The following is a 24,299-nucleotide window of genomic DNA, read 5'->3' as shown; positions in this document are numbered from 1 at the left end:
ACAAAAAAAAAATATATTCCTCAAGAGCCACCAAGGATATAAATTCACTTTTTTGTGCACCAAATGTCTTTGCAAGCCCAGATATTACCTTGTAAATGCAGCTTGTCCTACTGTGCAGAGTACTGGTGGACCGCGGGAGGGGCCCAGCAGGCTCCCACCCACTGCAGGAAAACTACAGGAGCGGGCAGAGACAAGACCAGTCACCCTGCATATGGAGAGGAAGCAGAGCTGTGGGACGGGCCCAACAGGCCCCACCCACTGCAGGAAAACTACAGGAGGGGCGGAGACAAGACCAGTCACCCTGCACATGGAGAGAAAGCAGAGCCGTGGGAGGGGCCCAGCAGGCCCCACCCCTTGCAGGAAAACTACAGGAGGGGCAGAGACAAAACCAGTCACCCTGCACTAGGAGAGAAAGCAGAGCTGTGGGAGGGACCCATCAGGCTCCACCCACTACAGAAAACTACAGGAGGGGGCTGAGGCAAGACCAGTCCCCCTACACAAGGAGAGAGAGTAGAACTGTGGCAGGCTCCACCCACTGCAGGAAAACTACAGGAGGGGGCGGAGACAAGACCAGTCACCCTGCACTAGGAGAGAGTGTAGAACTGTGGGAGGGGCCCAGCAGACTCCACCCCTACAGGAAATGGCAGGAGGGGGCGGAGACAAGACCAGTCACCCTGCACAAGGAGAGAGAGCAGCAGTGGGCGGTCTTTATTACAGGAAGTCTCACACTAAATGACTGCACAGATCTGGAGGAAATACACAAATTGCACAGAGATTGCAGAAAAAGGCACATGGTGAATGGATTTAGACAGGATTTGCTGATCCTTTGGGCTCCATTCACACAATGATCGCAAGTGGAATCGCTGCGATTCCGTCCTAATGATTTCAAATGGCTACAAAACACGGGGCGCTTTTACAATGCCATGACTTCTAAGGGCGTCCTAATCGCACTCGGGGACAGGAAGCCGCCAGTACGTCTAAAGGGACACCGTGGATGTCCCTTTTTTCACGTTTAAATAACCACCTATAGGTTATGAGTGGCTGTGAGTGATACCAGGAAGGATAATGGAGCCGGCTGTGTGGAAACGTTTGCTGGCCTCGGTCATTCTGGGCTTTGTATTGTATCGATCGGATGTGGCTGGACTGAAAAATGGCCTGGCCCTCACGCCTCCGATGGGCTGGCTGCACTGGCAGAGGTTCCTGTGTCAGACCGACTGCAAAAACTACCCGACTTCTTGTATCAAGTAAGTATTGGCAGGGTCAGGTGACCGAGAGAATGCTTTGAGGAAGTGCCAGAAAGACGTATTTATACATTCACCAAACATTCACTGCAGGTGTGCGCCCCTTAGGGCTCGTGTACTAAGGTTGCCACCTCATCCCTTTAAAACCGAACACATATTAATTGCACAGTTTCTGTGGCTGATTAAGGTGATAATTAACCAGTTGCCGACCGCCGCACGCCGATGTACGTCGGTACAATGGCACGGGCAGGCATAAGGACATACATGTACGTCCCTTGCCTCCCGCGGGTCGGGGGCCCGATCGGGCCCCCGCCCGGTGCCTGCGGCGGTCGGTATTCGTTCGGGAGCGATCCCGGACGAGGGGACGGCCATTCATTCATGGCCACCCCCTCGCGATCGCTCCCGACGAATAGAAATCCCCGGTGACATCACTTCCTCTCCTGTAATGTAAACACAGGAGAGGAAGTGATGTATTCTCTCCTCCGTGTCGGTATTTTTCGTTCCGACACGGAGGAGAGCGGATCAGTAAGTTGCACCAACACTCACACACACAGTAGAACATGCCAGGCACACTCACACCCCCCCTTTACCCCCCGATCACCCCCCCAATTACCCCTGCCCCCCAGTCACAGTGACACCAATGTCATTTATTTTTATTTTTTTTTGCATTGGTGTCATTTGTGACTGTAATAACTGTTAGGGCAGTTAGAGTTAGCCCCCTTTAGTTCTAATGTACCCCCCTAACCCCCCCAATAAAGGTTTAACCCCGTGATCACCCCCCGTCGCCAGTGTCACTAAGGCTGGGTTCACATTGCAGCGGTTTATGAGAACGGATGTGATTCGCACCGCACTGCAGTGCAAATCACATCCGATCTCTGTGCGATTCGAGTTCAGCCATTCGCCGCACCCGCCGCACCCGCCACACCCGCCGCACCCGCCGCAAATTCGCACGGGACCCTTTTTTTGGCCCGCAGCAGAATCGGATCGCATGGGTGTTCACACCATGCGATCCGAGTTTGCAGATCGCACTGCGATATGCGAACTGATCTGGGGGTGTCAGTAACATTTCACTGACACTCCCAGCAGTTCGCATAGGGCAGTGTGAACTGCCGCCGGGAGGCATGCGATGCGGGAACCCGCCGCGGATTCGCGGCGTTTCCGCATCGCTCCAGTGTGAACCCAGCCTAATAAGCGATCATTTTTCTGATCGCCGTATTAGTGTCACAGGTGACGCTAGTTAGGCAGGTAGGTATTTAGGTTCGCCGCAGCTTTTTATAGCGCCAGGGACCCCCATATACTACCGCATAAAGCCCCCTGATTGCCCCCTAGTTAACCCTTTCACCAGTGATCACCATATAACTGTTACAGGTGACGCTGGTTGGTTAGTTATTTTTTTATAGTTTCAGGGCACCCGCCATTTATTACCTAATAAAGGTTTAACCCCCTGATCACCCGGCGGGTGTCATTTGTGACTAATAACTGTTAGGGCAGTTAGGGTTAGCCCCCTTTAGTTCTAAGGTACCCCCCTAACCCCCCCAATAAAGGTTTAACCCCGTGATCACCCCCCGTCGCCAGTGTCACTAAGGCTGGGTTCACATTGCAGCGGTTTATGAGAACGGATGTGATTCGCACCGCACTGCAGTGCAAATCACATCCGATCTCTGTGCGATTCGAGTTCAGCCATTCGCCGCACCCGCCGCAAATTCGCACGGGACCCTTTTTTTGGCCCGCAGCAGAATCGGATCGCATGGGTGTTCACACCATGCGATCCGAGTTTGCAGATCGCACTGCGATATGCGAACTGATCTGGGGGTGTCATTAACATTTCACTGACACTCCCAGCAGTTCGCATAGGGCAGTGTGAACTGCCGCCGGGAGGCATGCGATGCGGGAACCCGCCGCGCATTCGTGGCGTTCCCGCATCGCTCCAGTGTGAACCCAGCCTAATAAGCGATCGTTTTTCTGATCGCTGTATTAGTGTCACAGGTGACGCTAGTTAGGCAGGTAGGTATTTAGGTTCGCTGCAGATTTTTATAGCGCCAGGGACCCCCATATACTACCGCATAAAGCCCCCTAATTGCCCCCTAGTTAACCCTTTCACCAGTGATCACCATATAACTGTTACAGGTGACGCTGGTTGGTTAGTTATTTTTTTATAGTTTCAGGGCACCCGCCATTTATTACCTAGTCTCACTAGTGTACCCCTAAATTTAGGGGTGTCTACTTTCCAAAATGGGGTCATTTGGGGGGGGGTTTGTGCCATCTTGGCATTTTATGGCCTTCAAAACTGTAACGCCCTTAGAAAGCCTGAAGGCGGTGCTTGGTTTTCGGGGCCCCGTACGCGGCTAGGCTCCCAAAAAGTCCCACATATGTGGTATCCCCATACTCAGGAGAAGCAGCAGAATTTATTTTGGGGTGTCATTTCACATATGCCCATGGCATGCGTGAGCAATATATCATTTAGTGACAACTTTGTGAAAAAAAAAAAAAAATAAATAAGTTTGTAATTTTCCCGCAACTTGTGGCAAAATATAAAATATTCCATGGACTCAACATGCCTCTCAGCAAATAGCTTGGGGTGTCTACTTTCTAAAATGGGGTCATTTGTGGGGGTTTTGTGCCATCTTGGCATTTTATGGCCTTCAAAACTGTAATAGGTAGTGAGGAGTGAAATCAAAAAATTACGCCCTTAGAAAGCCTGAAGGCGGTGCTTGGTTTTCGGGGCCCCGTACGCGGCTAGGCTCCCAAAAAGTCCCACATATGTGGTATCCCCGTACTCAGGAGAAGCAGCAGAATTTATTTTGGGGTGTCATTTCACATATGCCCATGGCATGCATGAGCAATATATCATTTAGTGACAACTTTGTTAAAAAAAAAAAAAAAAAAAAAAAGTTTGTAATTTTCCCGCAACTTGTGGCAAAATATAAAATATTCCATGAACTCAACATGCCTCTCAGCAAATAGCTTGGGGTGTCTACTTTCTAAAATGGGGTCATTTGTGGGGGTTTTGTGCCATCTTGGCATTTTATGGCCTTCAAAACTGTAATAGGTAGTGAGAAGTGAACTCAAAAATTTACGCCCTTAGAAAGCCTGAAGGCGGTGCTTGCTTTTCGGGGCCCCGTACGCGGCTAGGCTCCCAAAAAGTCCCACATATGTGGTATCCCCATACTCAGGAGAAGCAGCAGAATTTATTTTGGGGTGTCATTTCACATACGCCCATAGCATGTGTGAGCAATATATCATTTAGTGACAACTTTGTGTAAAAAAAAAAAAAAATTTTTTTTTTTGTCATTATTCAATCGCTTGAGGCAAAAAAATAAAATATTCAATGGGCTCAACATGCCTCTTATCAATTTCCTTAGGGGGTCTACTTTCCAAAATGGGGTCATTTGGGGGGGTTTTGTACTGCCCTGCCATTTTAGCACCTCAAGAAATGAGATAGGCAGTCGTAAACTAAAAGCTGCGTAAATTCCAGAAAACGTACCTTAGTTTGTAGATGTGACAACTTTTGCGCAAACCAATAAATATACAATTATTGACTTTTTTTTTACCAAAGACATGTGGCTGAATACATTTTGGCCTAAATGTATGACTAAAATTGAGTTTATTGGATTTTTCTAATAACAAAAAGTAGAAAATATCATTTTTTTTCAAAATTTGCGGTCTTTTTACGTTTATATCGCAAAAAATAAAAATCGCAGAGGCAATCAAATACCATCAAAAGAAAGCTCTATTTGTGGGAAGAAAAGGACGCAAATTTTGTTTGGGTACAACATTGCATGACCGCGCAATTACCAGTTAAAGCAGCGCAGTGCCAAAGTGTAAAAAGACCTCTGGTCATTTACCAGCAAAATGGTCCGGTCTGAAAGTGGTTAAAGAGGAAGACCCTGATGGGTTTACTTCCTCTTTTTTTCCCTGCAAAGGTAAAGCATAATGGACTACTATGCATCGCATAGTAGCTCATTATGTGTCACTTACCTGACACAGGAGCCAGCGAAGTCGCCGCTGATCCCTGTAGTCCGCCGCATCCATCTTGCTGGTGGCGTCTCGCAGCTCCGACCAATGACAGCGGCGAAGCCGCGATGACGTCACTCCCGCGCATGCGCACGGGAGTCGCGTCTCGCAGCTCCGCCTCTGCCATTCGGCGAAGCCGCGATGACGTCACTCCCGCGCAAGCGCATCCATCCATTCTTGGATTTGCCGCATTTAGTGCGCCTGCGCGCCGCTGTCTACGGCGCATGCGCCGTAGACAGCGGTGCCCATTTTCGGGCAAATATCTCCTAAACCATATAGGTTTAGGAGATATTGCTTGGACCTACAGGTAAGCCTTAATCTAGGCTTACCTGTAGGTCAAAGTGGTTTGAAGGGGTTTACTTCCTCTTTAAACTCACTTGGTGCCTTATCTGCATGAAATTAGCCTCAGAACCTGTGTAACTCATATGTGTTTGGGTTTAAAGGGATGAGGTGGCAACTCTATCGTGTACATACGTGGCTATGTCTACTATATTAGTTTAGAATACATTTAGGTTTGTTTCCCGAAGCTGCATTAGTCCCGGGGTCTACATGTATGCATACGTTTATTCGAATGGGCTGCGGTGCCTTGCGCTTCCTGCGGGGAAAAGTTCCTGCACCCTTTTTAAAACATAGCTGCTCAGAAATCATGCGATTTCCAAGTGCGGGAAACTGCCCACGTTTTGCAGTGCGTAGGGGGTGCCTTTACAAATGAATGGCCCCCCCCTCGTGCGTTTTCTGTGCACCACCACGTTTTCTGTGCGGCTGCGTGAAAATTTGTGATTTACACCCCCCCCACCGCCGCATGCATGTCAATGTATCGTTAACCGCTTGCCAACTGTCCCCATGTACATGTACAGCAGGGCTCTCCTGCGCAAAATCACATACATGTACTGCAGGGAGGTTGCTCTCCTGTGCGAAATTAGGTACCTGTACTGCGGGGCGCTGGCTCTCCTGAGTGAAATCGCAAAATCACGTAAATGTACTGTGGGGCAGTGGCACTCGTGTGAAATCACATACATGTACTGCGGGGCAGGGGCTCTTCTTCACAAAATCACGTACATGTACTGGGGGGGGGGGGGGGGGCGGTGGCTCTCCTGTGCGAAGACATGTGCATGTACTGCGGGGAGGAGGCTCTCCTGCGCAAAATCAAATTCATGTACTGCGGGGCAGTGGCTCTCCTGTGCGAAATCAAGTACATGTACTGCGGGGCGGTGTCTCTCCCGCGAAGAAATCACGTACATGTACTGCGGGGCAGTGGCTCTTTATGCGCGAAATTGCGAAATCATGTACATGTGCTGCGGGGCAGTGGCTCTCCTGTGAGACATCACGTACATGTACTGTGGGGAGGCGGCTCTTTCTGCACAAAATTGTGAAATCGCATACATGTACTGCGGGGCGGTGGCTCTCCTGCGCGAAACCACGTATATGTACTGTGGGGCAGCGGCTCTCCTGCGTGAAATCACATACATGTACTGCGGGGCAGTGGCTCTCCTGCATGAAATTGCAAAATCACGTACATGTACTGTGGGGCAATGGCTCTTAATGCACGAAATTGTGAAATCACGTACGTGTACTGCGGGGCGTTGGCTCTCGCGCAAAATTACATACATGTACTGCGAGACAGTGGCTCTTCACAAAATCACGCACATGTACTGCGAAATCATGAAATAACGTACATGTGCTGCAGGCAGTGGCCCTCTTGCACGCGCACACCACTGGCAATCGCAGCAGGAGCCAATCAGCAGGATGTCTGCCGGAAACCCGCCAATCTTTCCTGAGAGAAGGGCAGATCGCCGTTCTGTGACAGGAGAAGACAGAGATCCGGTGTTTCTGCTAAGCAGGAACACAGGATCTCGGCCTTCCCACAGTACAAGCACCCCCCACCCCACCACAAACTGTTAGAACTGCATACACACTATTAGATTTTCTGCAGATTTTTGTCTTCAGATTTACCACATAATATGAGGTCAAACCATAAGAGATTTTCAATTTGTATGCAATCAGGCAGACCCCTTGCACTACATGGTTTTGGTAAATCTGAAGACAAAAATCTGCAGAAAATCTAATAGTGTGCATGGGGCCTAAGAAAGCACTTCCTAGGCACACACTTATCCCATTTCCCTTTAGTACAGTGTCATTAGTACAGTGACAGTGCATATTTTTAGCAATGATAACTGTAATGGTGTCACTGGTCCCCAAAAAAGTGTCAGTTAGTGACCGATTTGTCTGCGAAAATATCACATAAGTCGCCGATCGCCACCATTACTAGTAATAAATAAAAATTCCAGTATATATCCCATAGTTTGTAGACGCTATAGCTTTTGCACAAGCCAACAATACCAAAAATATGTATACATATTGGAGTAAATTGATGAAGAAATTTGATATTTATTTATTTTTATTTATTGGAAGTGTTTTTATAGCAGAAAGTAAAAAAAAATTTTTTATTTTTTATTTTTTTCAAAATTGTCTTTTTTTTTGTTTGTTTTATAGCGCAACAAAAAAAAAAAAAAAACATAGAGGTGATCAAATACCACCAAATGAAATCGCTATTTGTGGGGGAAAAAAAGAATGTTAATTTTATTTGTGTGCAACGTCGTAATTGCTAAAACCAACGCAGTGATGTATCGCCAAAAATTGCGTGGTCATTAAGGGTAAATCTTCTGGGGCTGAACTGGTTAAAAAGCCCATAGATTATGCAATTTTCTTTCACAAGTGGAAGGAAGGAAAATTTTGCTTGATTTGTCCATTAACTCCTTATACCAGTGACGGAGAACCTTGGCACCCCCAGATGTTTTGGAACTACATTTCCCATGATGCTCTTGCACTCTGCAGTGTAGTGGAACATCATGGGAAATGTATGTATGGTACCTCTGCACCAGCCAAGTGAAAGCAATACAGGGGGAGATGGGATACTGCTGCATGCACTGAAAAAGGGTAAACTCCTGCCCAGATAGAGTAAATGTGTATATGTGGTAGTGCTGCGCCGTATATAAATAAGGGGGATGGGGGGGGGGAAGGAAGGAGGATAATATAAAATAAAAATGGATAATTAATATGGGTGGGGCTAATTAGTGAAAATGCTGAAAAGTGAGTTACCATTATCAAACTGTTGGTTGTTATTCACTTTGTGTGTCACTGTAAAGGCCGGTACACACGGTCGGACTTTTTGACAACAAACATGCAAATTAGCTGTTTTGGAGCAACATCCGACCGTGTGTACGCTCCATCGGACAAACTTTTTCTGTTTTCATCTGACTTTTGTTGGCTGTGCGAATGGACAAACTTTCTGGCAACAAAAGTCCGATGGAGCAAAGTCCGACCGTGTGTACGCAATACAAACTTGTGGACCACGCCCTTTGTACAAAAATCCACGGAAAAGTTTGTGAAAAGTGCGACCGTGTGTATGAGGCTTTAGACGTAATTGCTCAATTTAAAATGATATCACAAAAAATCTTCAGCGCAAAAAAAAATATATAGAGGACCAAAGTGCACATGTGCTAGAGTGTTAACTTCCCTATATGAATCTATAACCAATAAGTAAAGTGCCAAAGCTTAATAGTGCAAAATCCTCATTGCAAATTTCACTGTAAACCTCACAATACATGTAAATATATATGGTAGTTATTAAGCATTCATAACTGGAATGTGCAGTACATATTTCGAAATTGTGCAAACAAGCAAAATTATCATAAATTAAAGTGCTAGTGCCTTTGAAAAATCAAACAATTAAACAGGCCGGGTAGTGGTAAATGTGCCAATGCCTCTCTCTCTCTCTCTCTCTCTCTCTCTCTCTCTCTCTCTCTCTCTCTCTCTCTCTCTCTCCCCACACTATATAAAGCCGCCAGCGTGGTGGCCTTGTGTAGTGTGTTCTTTATTTGCCGATTTTGCATTCTTGCTTTTCTGTAATTGAGCTGTTAGCAATCTGCAGGAGTTTGTGGGTGTTGTCTGCGTGCCCTGACCGCAGTATACACCATTTTATCCACCTATATAGCTAGCTATATTGCTCTTTTGTAATAGAGCTTGCAGTCAGTTGTAGGAGATTCTGCGTGCTCTGACCGCAGAATACACCGTTATATCCACCTACATAGCTAACTATCTTGCTCTTTTGTAATAGAGCTTGCAGCCTGCAGAGCATATAGGGCAGGCCCCTACTTTCAAACATCCAACTTACAAACATCTCCTACTTGTAAACGGAAGGAGACAACAGGAAGTGAGATGAAAAAAGACGGACGGCAAAACTAATTATACAGGGGTGATAACCCTTCCCTATGTTTTTCAAAAAGCTTAAAAATAGTTTTTTTGACTGGAGCTACACTTTAAAAATGTACCAGTTCAAAATTACACACAGATTCTACTTAAGGCTTCATGCACACGAGACGCAGATGCAAACGCTGCTGGACACATGTTGAAACCCGCGTTTAGAAACGCGCGTTTAGCCGCGATTTTTACAGCGATTTAGCGGCGTTTTACCACGTTTGCGTCTAGAAGCGTTTAGTTAAGCTAACATCATAGACCCTCCCCAGCTCAAAAAAACAGTATTATTAACTATTTCAGCAATTTTGTGAGACCAGAGTGAGTAGCAGCAGCTGTGAGAGCTGCAGTGTACTTGTATTTAGCGTGTCACTTGCCACGGCACCTGCCACAAGTTGTGGATTGTCCACTTGCCACGTCATCTGCCACAAGTTGTGGATTGTCCAACTGCCACGTCACCTGCCACAAGTTGTGGATTGTCCACTTGCCACGTGACTTGCCACATCACCTGCCACGTCACTTGCCACGTCACCTGCCACAAGTTTTGGATTGTCCACTTGCCACGTCACTTGCCACGTCACCTGCCACAAGTTGTGGATTGTCCACTTGCCACGTCACTTGCCACATCACCTGCCACAAGTTGTGGATTGTCTACTTGCCACGTCACTTGCCACATCACCTGCCACGTCACTTGCCACAAGATGTGGATTGTCCACTTTCCACGTCACCTGCCATGCCACCTGCCACAAGTTGTGGATTGTCCACTTGCCACGTCACCAGCCACATCACCTGCCACAAGTTGTGGATTGTCCACTTGCCACACCACTTTCCACATCACCTGCCACGTCACCTGCCACAAGATGTGGATTGTCCACTTGCCACGTCACCAGCCACATCACCTGCCACAAGTTGTGGATTGTCCACTTGCCACATCACTTTCCACATCACCTGCCACGTCACCTGCCACAAGTTGTGGATTGTCCACTTGCCACGTCCCTTGCCACGTCCCCTGCCACGTCACCTGCCACAAGTGGATTGTCCACTTGCCACATCACCTGCCACAAGCTGTGGATTGTCCACTTGCCACGTCACCAGCCACATCACCTGCCACAAGTTGTGGATTGTCCACTTGCCACGTGACTTGCCACATCACCTGCCACGTCACTTGCCACATCACCTGCCACAAGTTGTGGATTGTCTACTTGCCACGTCACTTGCCACATCACCTGCCACGTCACTTGCCACAAGATGTGGATTGTCCACTTTCCACGTCACCTGCCATGCCACCTGCCACAAGTTGTGGATTGTCCACTTGCCACGTCACCAGCCACATCACCTGCCACAAGTTGTGGATTGTCCACTTGCCACACCACTTTCCACGTCACCTGCCACGTCACCTGCCACAAGTTGTGGATTGTCCACTTGCCACGTCCCCTGCCACGTCACCTGCCACAAGTGGATTGTCCACTTGCCACATCACTTGCCACATCACCTGCCACAAGTTGTGGATTGTCCACTTGCCACGTCACCTGACACAAGTTGTGGATTGTCCACGCCACGTCACTTGCCACATCCCCTGCCACAAGTGGATTGTCCACTTGCCACGTCACTTGCCACGTCCCCTGCCACAAGTGGATTGTCCACTTGCCACGTCACTTGCCACGTCACCTGCCACAAGTTATGGATTGTCCACTTGCCACGTCACATGCCAGTCACCTGCCACAAGTTGTTGATTTTCCACTTGCCACGTCACCTGCCAGGTCACTTGCCGCGTCACCTGCCAGGTCACTTGCCACGTCTCCTGCCACAAGTTGTGGATTGTCCACTTTCCACGTCACTTGCCACTTCACCTGCCACGTCACTTGCCACAAGTTGTGAATTGTCCACTTGCCACATCACTTGCCACCTGCCATGTCACTTGCCACAAGTTGTGGATTGTCCACTTGCAATTGCAATTGTTTAAAATATTTTTCTAATGGTTTTTCATCATTTGCAATCATTTTTGAGATTTTTAATGTAAAAAAAAAGGTCACCTTTAAAAACGCATATAAACGCAAACGTGGCTAAACGCGGTAGCGGCGTTTTGCCGCGTTTTACCACGTTTTGCCGTGTTTTGCGTCTGAAACGTGGAAATTTTTGCTTCTGAACGCATTTTTTTGCTTCTGGAAAAACGAGATTAAACGCAACTGCATAAAAACGGAAAAAAACGAGACTGTGTGCATGGACACATAGGATAACATTGAATGAGTTCAGGGGCAGTTGAAAAAACTGTCCAACTGCATCTGAACGCGCGTTTAACTGCGTCTCGTGTGCATGAGGCCTTACACAACAAATCTACACAGTCCCTGTCTTGTTTGTGCCATCTGTATACTGCTGTTCTGAGTATATAGGGCCTGGGGGCCACACGTCTTTCCTTTTTTTTAATATGGGTACGGGGTTCCCCTTAATATCTGTACAAGACCCAAAGGGGCTGGTAATGGGCAGGGGGGGCTACCCATGCCATTTTTCTCAATGATTTTCATCCATATTGCTGGAACCAGATATTACATTAAAAACGCAAACAGTTTGAAATTACTTTTTTTCCATTAAATATCATTTTGTGCAGGGACAGTTCTAAACACGGGAAACACGTGCCACTTCACAGGCATACTATAGGCACCCCCCAGGCATGATATTTAAAGGTCATTGTCAATGACTCTGGCGGGCGGCAAACTTGCGGCAGACCTTGTGGGCGGGAGGACTCTGAGGCTCAGCTCAGGAGAGGAGAAGTTGAACTGGAGAAGTCTGGCAGCTCAGAGTTGGGTTGGCAATGTGCTACAGCGGCTGCGGGAGTAGTTGGCGGAGGCCCCGGGACTGTCTGGCACTGACTGGGTAGTGGGCACAGGCTGGATCCTTACCACCAGTAAGTGTGGCTCTGTCTGGTGTGGTGTCTGTGGCTGGCTGCTCTCTCTCTCAGAGGCGCTGCTCAGCCTAGCAACCAGTTACACAGGCATATGCAGGACGCGGCTGCTAATGGGAACTGAGTTCCTGTTGAGGAAAAAGTACAGGAACTCATTACAAGCAAACAGATCACAGGTGAGGATGGTTACCTTTTTAACCACTTGCTTACTGGGCACTTAAACACCCTTCCTGCCCAGACCAATTTTCAGCTTTCGGTGCTCTCACACTTTGAATGATAATTACTCAGGCATGCAACACTGTACCCAAATGAATTTTGTGTCCTTTTTTTCCCACAAATAGAGCTTTCTTTTGGTGGTATTTGATCACCTCTGGGGTTTTTATTTTTTGCGCTATAAATGAAAAAAGACCGAAAATTTTGAAAAAAACCGCATATTTCTTTGTTTCTGTGACAGAATTATGCAAATTATTAATTTTTCTTCATAAATTTTGGCCACCATTTTATACTGCTGCATATCTTTGGTAAAAATAACCCAAATTAGTGGATATTATTTGGTCTTTGTGAAAGTTAGAGAGTCTACAATCTGTGGTGCGAATCGCACAAAATTGATCACATCTGATGCACTGGTGGCCTATTTTGCTTCTTGTGACCCGAACAAGTCAGGAAAGTACAAATACCCCCCAAATGACCCCTTTTTGGAAAGTAGACATTCCAAGGTATTTAGTAAGAGGTATAGTGAGCTTTTTGATGTTGTCATTTTTTTCCCACAATTCTTTGCAAAATTAAGATTTTTCATTTTTTTTTTTCTCCACAAAATTGTCATTGTAATAGGTTATTTCTCTCACGTGGCATGTGTATACCACAAATGACACCCCCAAAAAATTCTGCTACTCCTCCTGAGTATTACAATACCACATGTGTGTGACTTTTTCACAGCCTGGCCACATAGAGAGGCCCAACATGCAGGTAGCGCCATCATGTGTTCTAGGAACATAAATTACACATCTAACTTGTTGACTATTTATTACACTTTTGAAGCACCAGGACAATGACACGTGACACTGATGACAGATGACACTGATACGTGGCACTGATGACACTTATACGTGCCACTGATGACAGGTGGCACTGATGACAGATGGCACTAATATGTGGCACTGATGACAGATGGCACTAATATGTGGCACTGATGACAGATGGCACTAATATGTGGCACTGATGACACGTGGCACTAATACGTGGCACTGAAGACACGTGGCACTGAAACGTGGCACTGATGACAGATGGCACTAATACGTACCACCGATGACAGATGGCACTAATACATGGCACCGATGACGCGTGACACTGATGACAGATGGCACTGATAAGTGGCATTGATGACACGTGACACTGACAACAGATGGCATGTGACACTGACAGGTGGCACTGATGACAGATGGCACTACGTGGCACTGATGACACGTGGCACTGATGACACGTGGCACTGGGGGCAGGTAGCACTGGGGTGGATGGCACTGGGGGCAGGTAGCACTGGGGTGGATGGCACTGGGGGCAGGTAGCACTGGGGTGGATGGCACTGGGGGCAGGTAGCACTGGGGCGGATGGCACTGGGGCAGATGGCACTGGGGCGGATGGCACTGGGGCAGATGGCACTGCTGGGGGCGGATGGCACTTTTTATTTTATTTTTTTTACTTTTTTTTTTATTTTATTTTTTTACTACAGGCAGAACGGCTGCCGCTGCAGCCGTTCATCTCTCCCCTCTCACACTGTCTGTGCGAGGAGGGAGAGCGGCGCTGAGAGATGATCTCATATGTTTACATATGAGATCATCTCCCATTGGACACGCCGATCACGCTGTAAACGGCCGCTGTGATTGGCCGTTTACAGCGATCTGTGTTTGCCTGTCCCCGGGGGACACGGCGAACACAGAACTTCCGCGATGCGCGCCCGCGGCTGCGCGCATTGCGGAAGTAAACATCAGGACGTCCAGGGACGACCGCCCGGACGAACGCGCCTGCTCTACGGCCGTCATTCGGCCATAGGGCGGGCGCGAGGAGGTTAATAGCCAATCGAACCTCTTTGTGTCAAATTGTGTGCATGTTACCAAAATCACCAAGGTATGTAAACTTTTGATCAGGGTCATTTGAGTAGATTCTGTTGTGATTATGGTTTAAAAAGTGTAAACACAGTTGATTGATACCCTGTTTCCCCGAAAATAAGACCTAACGTGATTGTCGGTGATGGCTGCAATATAAGCCCCACCCTCCAAATAAGCCCTACAAAGATGGGGGTAGGGCTTATATTGCAGCCATCACCGACAATCACGTTAGGTCTTATTTTCGGGGAAACAGGGTATCAAACGTGATTGTCGGTGATGGCTGCAATATAAGCCCTACCCCCATCTTTTTAGGGCTTATTTGGAGGGTGGGGCTTATATTGCAGCCATCACCGACAATCACGTTAGGTCTTATTTTCGGGGGAAACCGGGTAATAAATGGCTTCAGCCAAACACTAACCATGAGTGAAAAAAGTTTGTTTTATTCATATTCTTTGAAAAATGGCCAAGAAATCATAAATTCTGCCAGCGTAAGTAAACTTATGAGCACAACTGTACCTTGCACTCTTACTTGTGCCTTTTGTATTGAAGCTTGTGTTCTTTCAATAAAATACTTGAACAAGTAGAAAAAAAAAAGGAATGGTGCCTCAAGGGCCTGGATAAAAGGAAGCAAACGTCAACATCTGGCCTGAAAGGGTTAACCTTTTCGTGTCATCCTGGGTCAAGCAGATGACTCAGATGTCAGTTGCTTGCTTTAGAAACACCTGACTGTGAGGTTGTGACATAGGCCAGCCTTCTGTTTTCTTCTTCAAAACATGCAAACAATGTGGGAAGAATGAGGGCACCAAAGATAAGATAAGAGTCCATTAAGTCTGTATTGTACACACTGGAAGATCACAAAAAAGTCTAAAGTGTTTTCAGGGGTCAACACCTCCCCCTTCATCAGGGATTAGGTGCTGGTAGTAAATAGAGAGATTACCGGGCAACAAATTACAAAGTAAGTCTTGGTTCACATGATGCGTTATTTCCAGTGGGTTTTGTGGTTTTAAACCAATGTTGCTGATTGGATGACCCCCGACCCCCCACCCGACCCTGGGATGTCACAGACCCAGCATGCACAGCAGCATTAGAGCGGCACAGTGGTGTAGTGGTTAGCACTCTTGCCTAGCAGTAAGAAGGGTTGCTGGTTCAAATCCCAACCACGACACCACCTGCCTGGAGTTTGCATGTTCTCCCTGTGCCTGCATGGGTTTCCTCCGGGCAGAGGCGGCTCTAGGCTTTGTGAGGCCTTAGGCAAAACCTAGACATGAGGCCCCACTCACGCCCATAATGGGAAAAATAATTCAAGCAATAAAAATTAACTGTATAAATTGTATATAATAAGAGCCTTAAACACTATGAACTATAATTTCACAGTTTCTAGAATTTTCTCTAGCAAAATCATTAAACATATATATATTACATGCACACAAATATAAATACAATTTGCGCAGCTGCTACTAGTAATGTGTAGTAGTAGAATAAAAGTCAAAAATCATATTTCTTCATTCACATGAAGCTCAGGTTAATATAACCCAGCACAGAGTTCCGCCTTACATCAGAGTCTGCAACAAGATTCCCCCTTACAGTGCAAGGGGAAATTTGATGTAAGGGGAATGCTGCAGACTGGAGTAAGGGGGAACTTTAAAGTACGGTGGGCTCTGGTGACTAGAGATCACCTTATATCAGAGTGAACAGCATTCCCATTTACATCAGAGTTCCCCTTTTTTATCAGGGTCCCTGGAGTTCCAACTTGCATTTAAAATGAGAACGCCAATGTGGGGGATACGCTGGTGACCACAGACCACAGAGTTAATACACTAAGGTGAAGGGGAGGTTACTAATATAAGGGGGAACCTTTATATCAGTGCCTCCTTACCTTACTGTATTCACTCCACCTTACATCACTGACCCTCATCAGACTATCCTGTCACTGACGTCCTCTCAGGTTCACTGGTGCAGGGCTTAGCCAGGCGGTCCTCTCTGGGCTCCGGCTTGGTGGCTCTAGTTTCATCCTCTATTATCCTCTACACAGTCTACACAAGTCAAACTCCTCCCCATCCTAGCAGCGCTCCAGCTCTTGACTCCTCTGCAGAATGCACAATAAAGAAGATGGTCAGAGACTGTGCAGACATGATTCAAGAGATGGTCAGAGACTGCGGAAATTATACAATAGGTGGTCAGAGACTGCAGACATGATACAAGAGATGATCAGAGACTGCAGAAATTATACAATAGATGGCCAGAAACTGCGGACATGATTCAAGAGATGGTCAGAGACTGCGGAAATTATACAATAGGTGGTCAGAAACTGTGGACAAGATACAAGAGATGGTCAGACTGCAGACATGATACAAGAGATGGTCAGAGACTGCAGACATGATACAAGAGATGGTCAGAGACTGCAGACATGATACAAGAGATGGTCAGAGACTGCAGACATGATACAAGAGATGATCAGAGACTGCAGAAATTATACAATAGATGGCAAGAAACTGCGGACATGATTCAAGAGATGGTCAGAGACTGCGGAAATTATACAATAGGTGGTCAGAAACTGTGGACAAGATACAAGAGATGGTCAGAGACTGCACACATGATACAAGAGATGGTCAGAGACTGCACACATGATACAAGAGATGGTCAGAGACTGCACACATGATACAAGAGATGGTCAGAGACTGCACACATGATACAAGAGATGGTCAGAGACTGCACACATGATACAAGAGATGGTCAGAGACTGCAGAAATTATAAAATAGGTGGTCAGAGACTGCAGACATGATACAAGAGATGATCAGAGACTGCAGAAATTATACAATAGATGGCCAGAAACTGCGGACATGATTCAAGAGATGGTCAGAGACTGCGGAAATTATACAATAGGTGGTCAGAAACTGTGGACAAGATACAATAGATGGTCAGAAACTGTGGACAAGATACAAGAGATGGTCAGACTGCAGACATGATACAAGAGATGGTCAGAGACTGCAGACATGATACAAGAGATGGTCAGAGACTGCAGACATGATACAAGAGATGGTCAGAGACTGCAGACATGATACAAGAGATGGTCAGAGACTGCAGACATGATACAAGAGATGATCAGAGACTGCAGAAATTATACAATAGATGGCAAGAAACTGCGGACATGATTCAAGAGATGGTCAGAGACTGCGGAAATTATACAATAGGTGGTCAGAAACTGTGGACAAGATACAAGAGATGGTCAGAGACTGCACACATGATACAAGAGATGGTCAGAGACTGCACACATGATACAAGAGATGGTCAGAGACTGCAGAAATTATACAATAGATGGCCAGAGACTGCAGACATGATACAAGAGATGGTCAGAGACTGCAGAAATTAGATACAAGAGATGGTCAGAGACTGCAGACATGATACAAGAGATGGTCAGAGACTGCACACGATACAAGAGATGGTCAGAGACTGCAGACATGATACAAGAGATGGTCAGAGACTGCACACATAGATGGTCAGAGACTGCAGACATGATACAAGAGATGGTCAGAAACTTCGGACATGATACAAGAGATGATCAGAGACTGCAGACATGATGCAAGAGATGGTCAGAGACTGCAGACGTGATGCAAGAGATGGTCAGAGACTGCAGACATGATACAAGAGATGGTCAGAGACTGCACACGATACAAGAGATGGTCAGAGACTGCAGACAGGATTCAAGAGATGGTCAGAGACTGCGGAAATTATACAATAGGTGGTCAGAAACTGTGGACAAGATACAAGAGATGGTCAGAGACTGCAGACATGATACAAGAGATGGTCAGAGACTGCAGACATGATACAAGAGATGGTTAGAGACTGCAGAAATTATACAATAGATGGTCAGAAACTGCGGACATGATACAAGAGATGGTCAGAAACTGCGGACATGATACAAGAGATGGTCAGAGACTGCACACATGATACAAGAGATGGTCAGAGACTGCAGACATGATACACGAGATGATCAGAGACTGCAGAAATTATACAATAGATGGTCAGAAACTGCGGACATGATACAAGAGATGGTCAGAGACTGCAGACATGATGCAGGAGATGGTCAGAGAATGCAGGCATGATACAGGAGATGGTCAGAGACTGCACACATAAAAACAGGAGACGGACAGAGATTGCAGAGATAAAAACAGGAGACGGTCAGAGATTGCAGAGATAAAAACAGGAGATGGTCAGAGATTGCAGAGGTAAAAACAGGAGACGGTCAGAGGTTGCAGACATAGAAACAGGAGATGGTCAGTGATTGCAGAGATAAAAACAGGAGATGGTCAGAGATTGCAGAGGTAAAAACAGGAGATGGTCAGAGGTTGCAAACATAGAAAGAGGAGACGGTCAGAGATTGCAGGGATAAAAACAGGAGACGCTCAGAGATTGCAGAGATAAAAACAGGAGACGGTCAGAGGTCGCAGAGATAAAAACAGGAGATGGTCAGAGGTCGCAGAGATAAAAACAGGAGATGGTCAGAGGTCGCAGAGATAAAAACAGGAGATGGTCAGAGGTTGCAAACATAGAAACAGGAGACGGTCAGAGATTGCAGGGATAAAAACAGTAGACGCTCAGAGATTGCAGAGATAAAAACAGGAGACGGTCAGAGGTCGCAGACATAGAAACAGGAGATGGTCAGAGGTCGCAGAGATAAAAACAGGAGATGGTCAGAGGTCGCAGAGATAAAAACAGGAGATGGTCAGAGGTTGCAAACATAGAAACAGGAGACGGTCAGAGATTGCAGGGATAAAAACAGTAGACGCTCAGAGATTGCAGAGATAAAAACAGTAGATGGTCAGAGGTCGCAGAGATAAAAACAGGAGATGGTCAGAGGTTGCAAACATAGAAACAGGAGACGGTCAGAGATTGCAAACATAGAAACAGGAGACAGTCAGAGATTGCAGAGATAAAAAAAGTAGATGGTCAGAGGTCGCAGAGATAAAAACAGGAGATGGTCAGAGGTCGCAGAGATAAAAACAGGAGATAGTCAGAGGTCGCAGAGATAAAAACAGGAGATGGTCAGAGGTTGCAAACATAGAAACAGGAGACGGTCAGAGATTGCAGGGATAAAAACAGGAGATGGTCAGAGGTCGCAGAGATAAAAACAGGAGATGGTCAGAGGTCGCAGAGATAAAAACAGGAGATGGTCAGAGGTCGCAGAGATAAAAACAGGAGACGGTCAGAGGTCGCAGAGATAAAAACAGGAGACGGTCAGAGGTCGCAGACATAGAATCAGGAGATGGTCAGAGGTTGCAGAGATACAAACAGAAGATGGTCAGAGAATGGTAATGACAAGCAAGCTCACTTTGCTGCAGCATCCATCGAACACTTGCAGGGGGTGGTTCCTTGGGAAGGGGGAAGACTTGTGCTGGGGGGTGAGGGGAGTGGATTTCATATCCATCCCCCCTTGTAGCACCAAGTCTTCTACAATCCTAAAATGCCCATATATTCTCTCCAAGTGGATATACAAACAAATCCAATTGTAATGCATGTTTACCCCCCCCCCCCCCCCCGTAAGTCTCACTTTTAGTCTATTAAAAAAGACCTCAGAGCAGCGCTGTCCCGGCAGAGCTGCGTGGCTGTCCTTCCTCCCCGCCTCCTCCTCTGTGTCCAGGAAAACATCACAGCAGGTGGAGGAGGGGCGGGGTCAGCGCGCAGAGCTCCGTATGTGAATGTCAGCCAGGGAGAGATGGCACTTTGCGGCTGTCATACAAAGCGCTGCTCATGGGAACCAAGGCATCCCGCGGGCATTCCGGGACTCTGATTCGCCAGCACTCCAGATTGGGACATTGTACAAGTTGCGTTACGATCCCAGGGATGTTGAGCTATGGGCAAATTAGGCTTTTGCGAGGCCCCTCGGATTGCGAGGCCTTAGGCAAACGCCTAAACTGCCTAATTAGAGAGCCGCCTCTGCCTCCGGGTACTCCGGTTTCCTCCCACACTCCAAAGACATGCTGGTAGGTTAATTGGATCCTCTAATTAAATGCTCTTGGATTCCCCTTACTTTCTCGACATGCCACTAAGTTGTAAGTTTTGCCCTCTACAATGTTGAACTAACTTCACATTGAGAAACCAGAAGACCTTTGGATCCCGTGCTTTCTAACCACACTTTTTTGAAAGGTTGTCTGTCCAGTGTTGGGTCTCCAACAGATGAGCAGGGCTGGTCCTTTTTGTCTTCCTTACCTATCCTGCAATAGAGGGAATCTGTTACTTTGCCATAAAATGACAAAGGGCATGTTTTCTTTAAGAGATAAAAATAAACTTTAAACACTCATGAGGCAGGTATTTTTTAACTGTCCTGCTACATTTTCTTAAGGAAGTAGTTAATAAAGAGAGAGAGAAGGTCTGCTTATATCTATAGTATAGTAGAAGGAACATGAACTAGTATTTTAGAGTTTCCGTATGACTCTAAATGGAATTTCCAGTTCACTTTGGTTACAGTAGATCCAGAGTCCATGTCTATTCATCCCAGGACCGGGTCTGTCCTATCTGCATGCATAAATGGTGGCCTGCACATGTTGGCCCATGCCCATTGAGTCCCTGACACTAGGTATGCACAGAGGCCCTGGAGGGGTTATATAAACACCTTACTGATGACTGGTGCTGGCTACCAAGTGTGTGATTACTATTTTTGCAGATTGCCCACCACTGGCCTGGATCGGCTGACCCTGATCATGTCTCCTGCCTTGTTGCTGACTCTATCCTTTGCTATTACTTTCTTGCCTGCTGCCTGCCTTGACTTCGGCCTGGACACTGACTATTCTTTTGTCTGCTGCCTGGATATGGACTACTCTTATGCCTGCCTTGACTTCGGCATGGACACGGACTACTTTTATGCCTGCCTTGACTTCGGCCTGGACAATGACTACGCTTATGCCTGCTTCAACTTCTGCCTGGCCCTGACTACTCTTTTGTCTGCTGCCTGGACACTGACTACTCGAATGCCTGCATTGGCTTCTGCCTGGACACTGACTACTCTTTTGCCTGGTGCTTTCATTGACTTCAGCCTGGACCCCAACTACTTTTACCTGCTGCCTGCCTTGACCTCTGCCCGGACATTGATTGCTCTTATGCCTGCTGCCTGCCTTGACTTCAGCATGGACACTGACTACTCTTTTGCCTGCTGCCTTCTTTGACTTCTGCCTGGACATTGATTACTCTTATGCCTGCCTTGACTTTCGCCTGGACACTGACTACTCTTATGCATGCCTTGACTTCTGCCTGGACACTGATTACTCTCCTTTGCTTGCTGCCTGCTTTGACTTCTGCTTGGACACTTACTAATCTTTTGTCTGCCTGGACACTGACTACTCTTTTGCTTGCTGCCTGCCTTGACTTCAGCATGGACACTGACTACTCTTTTGCCTGCTGCCTGGACACTGACTACTCTTTTGCTTGCTGCCTGCCTTGACTTCAGCATGGACACTGACTACTCTTTTGCCTGCTGCCTTCTTTGACTTCTGCCTGGACATTGACTACTCTTATGCCTGCTGCCTGCCTTGACTTTCGCCTGGACACTGACTACTCTTTTACCTGCTGCCTTCCTTGACCTCTGCCTGGAGACAAATTAGACTAGCCTGCTGCTTACCTTCACACCAACTGCTTTCTTACTTACCATCTGCCACAACCTCTGCTCTTAACTCTGGCCTTCCACTATATCGTACCCTGTTCCCACAGTGTAGCTACCCTGTTTCTTTGACACCTTGGTGGGGCAACCCTGAGGGTCACAACTTTGTGTCACAGACCAAGTTGTCACATGTATTCTGTGCCTCAGGTGAGCTTACGTCACCTGACAGGGGGTGTCGATCATTACATTGCAGAAAATAATCCCTGAATTGCGCCGGCAAGGAACCTCCTGTGTTCGGGACCCAAAAGGTAGCGGAGAACATGGTAGCAGCAGTGTAGTAGCTTTGCCTGCTACAGTGATTTCCAGCTTTCACAAGGATCCCACAGTTATGGTCCATACAGTGCATGGTTACTTTGGTCCAAGCTGGAACAAGGTAACTATGTAAAAATTTCCATACCTGGAATTTTTTATTTATTTTTGCTTTTTATCAGTACCTCCAAGGGGCAGCTTCAGGGTTGTGCAGCAGTGAAATTGAAACTTGGCTTACAGATTCAGTACTAATTTATGGTGGGCTCTACATGACTTGCCGCAGCTCCATTCAGCTGTTAATATTGGGGTTTCTTTCACCAGTGACCAGCTCTTCATGCAGATGGCGGATATCATGGTGTCCAATGGATGGCTGAAAGCGGGATATAAATATCTGTGCATCGATGATTGCTGGCTGGCTCCTCGTAGAGACAAGAACAACAGGCTACAGGCGGACCCTGACCGCTTCCCGGGAGGCATGAAGAAACTCATTGATTATGTGAGTCACTCACAGATGACATTTCGTTTTTAGTAAATTTTTGTTACTCAAAGCTGTAATTAACCCCCAAAAAAAAAATATAATAATATATTGTAGTTTTCCAATCCTTAAATGTGGTGGATGTGTTTCATCATTTGGCGACCCGTCAGAATGTGTAACAGAAGTGACATTTCGTCTACACCATCTTGCTACACCCTGCACTCTCCCACAGTAAGGAGACACTGAGAAGGGGGGGAAAGCGGACATCTTGTTACACCCACCGAAGTTTTGCATTTTACACTTATTTTTAACTGTAAACTGGTTGTAACGTTAAATACAGCACTTAGAACTCTGACAGTTTTGATGCTGAATTTTAAAAGGAGAGAACTTCTCCAGATTAGCAGACCTGTGAGATGAGCAGGCATGCCGCTTCTTTTAAAATTCAACATCTAAACAGTCAAACGGAGTTCTAAGTATCATATTTCACTCTATAACCTCAGTTTACAGTTAAAAATAAGTGTAAAATGCAAAACTACGGTGGGTGTACCAAGATGTCCACTTGCCCCCTTCCTACTCTAGCCTTACTGTGGGTGAGTGTGGGGTGTAGCAAGATGGCGGCAACGTAACGTCACTTCCGTTACACATTCTGATGGGTCCCCAAATCTGATGAAACAGGTGCATAATTTTTATTTATTTTTTTCCTTTTTATTTACACCTGGTAATCCTGATGTGTTTGAACTTCCTTTTAACTAATCAAGCTGACCATCAAAAAATAGCAGTTGGAAGCCCAAAAATTTTATCTAACACAGCTTACCAATATTTAGATGTTGTGGCTGTATTCATTTTCACCTGGTGACCCTGCCATTTAAGTCTTTTATATTTCAACTTCCTTTAACAGACCAAGTTGTCCATCAAAAATGGCAGTTGGAACCCCAAAAAATAAATCTATTACATCTTACTAATTCTTAGATTTATGAGCTCCATTCATTTTTATTGTTTTTGTTTACTTTTTTTCCTTTATTTTTTTTCTGGGGATCCTACCAAGTAAATCTGTTATTTTTCAGCTTCCTTAACAGGCCAAGCTGTCCATCAAAAATGGCAGTTGGAACCCCAAAAGAAAATGTATTACATCTTACTTATTCTTAGATTGATGAGCTGCATTATTAGATTTATTGTTTAGGATTTTTTTTCCTTTAATTTTTTTTTTCTGGGGATCCTACCAGTAAGTTTGGTAATTTTCAACTTCCTTTAACAGACCAAGCTGTCCATCAAAAATGGCAGTTAGAACCCCAAAAAATAAATCTATTACATCTTACTAATTCTTAGATTTATGAGCTGCATTAGTTTTCTTTTTTAGGCTTTTTTTTTTCATTTGGTGATCCTGCCAGTAAATCTGTTATTTTTCAGCTTCCT

At 46.2% G+C, this 24,299-nt stretch overlaps 1 protein-coding gene across 1 annotated transcript in view; it reads left to right on the top strand.

Moving 5' to 3' along the window:
• The first annotated feature begins 731 nt into the window (after nt 1-731).
• GLA (galactosidase alpha) overlaps nt 732-24,299 on the top strand; it is a 42,167-nt gene continuing 18,599 nt past the window's right edge. Inside the window, exons 1-2 of the mRNA XM_077466040.1 lie at nt 732-1,244; nt 22,733-22,907. Of these exons, the coding sequence (XP_077322166.1) occupies nt 1,066-1,244; nt 22,733-22,907 (354 nt within the window). The 5' untranslated portion in view covers nt 732-1,065. The remainder of the gene's footprint in view (nt 1,245-22,732; nt 22,908-24,299) is intronic.

The sequence above is a fragment of the Lithobates pipiens genome, unplaced genomic scaffold (assembly GCF_037356315.1).
Source record: "Lithobates pipiens isolate NorthernLeopardFrog02 unplaced genomic scaffold, aLitPip1_a1.2 Scaffold_1, whole genome shotgun sequence".
NCBI classification, from domain to species: Eukaryota; Metazoa; Chordata; class Amphibia; order Anura; family Ranidae; genus Lithobates; species Lithobates pipiens.
Note: the sequence above shows the minus strand (reverse complement) of the source record. Positions and strands in the feature narration are given on the sequence as shown.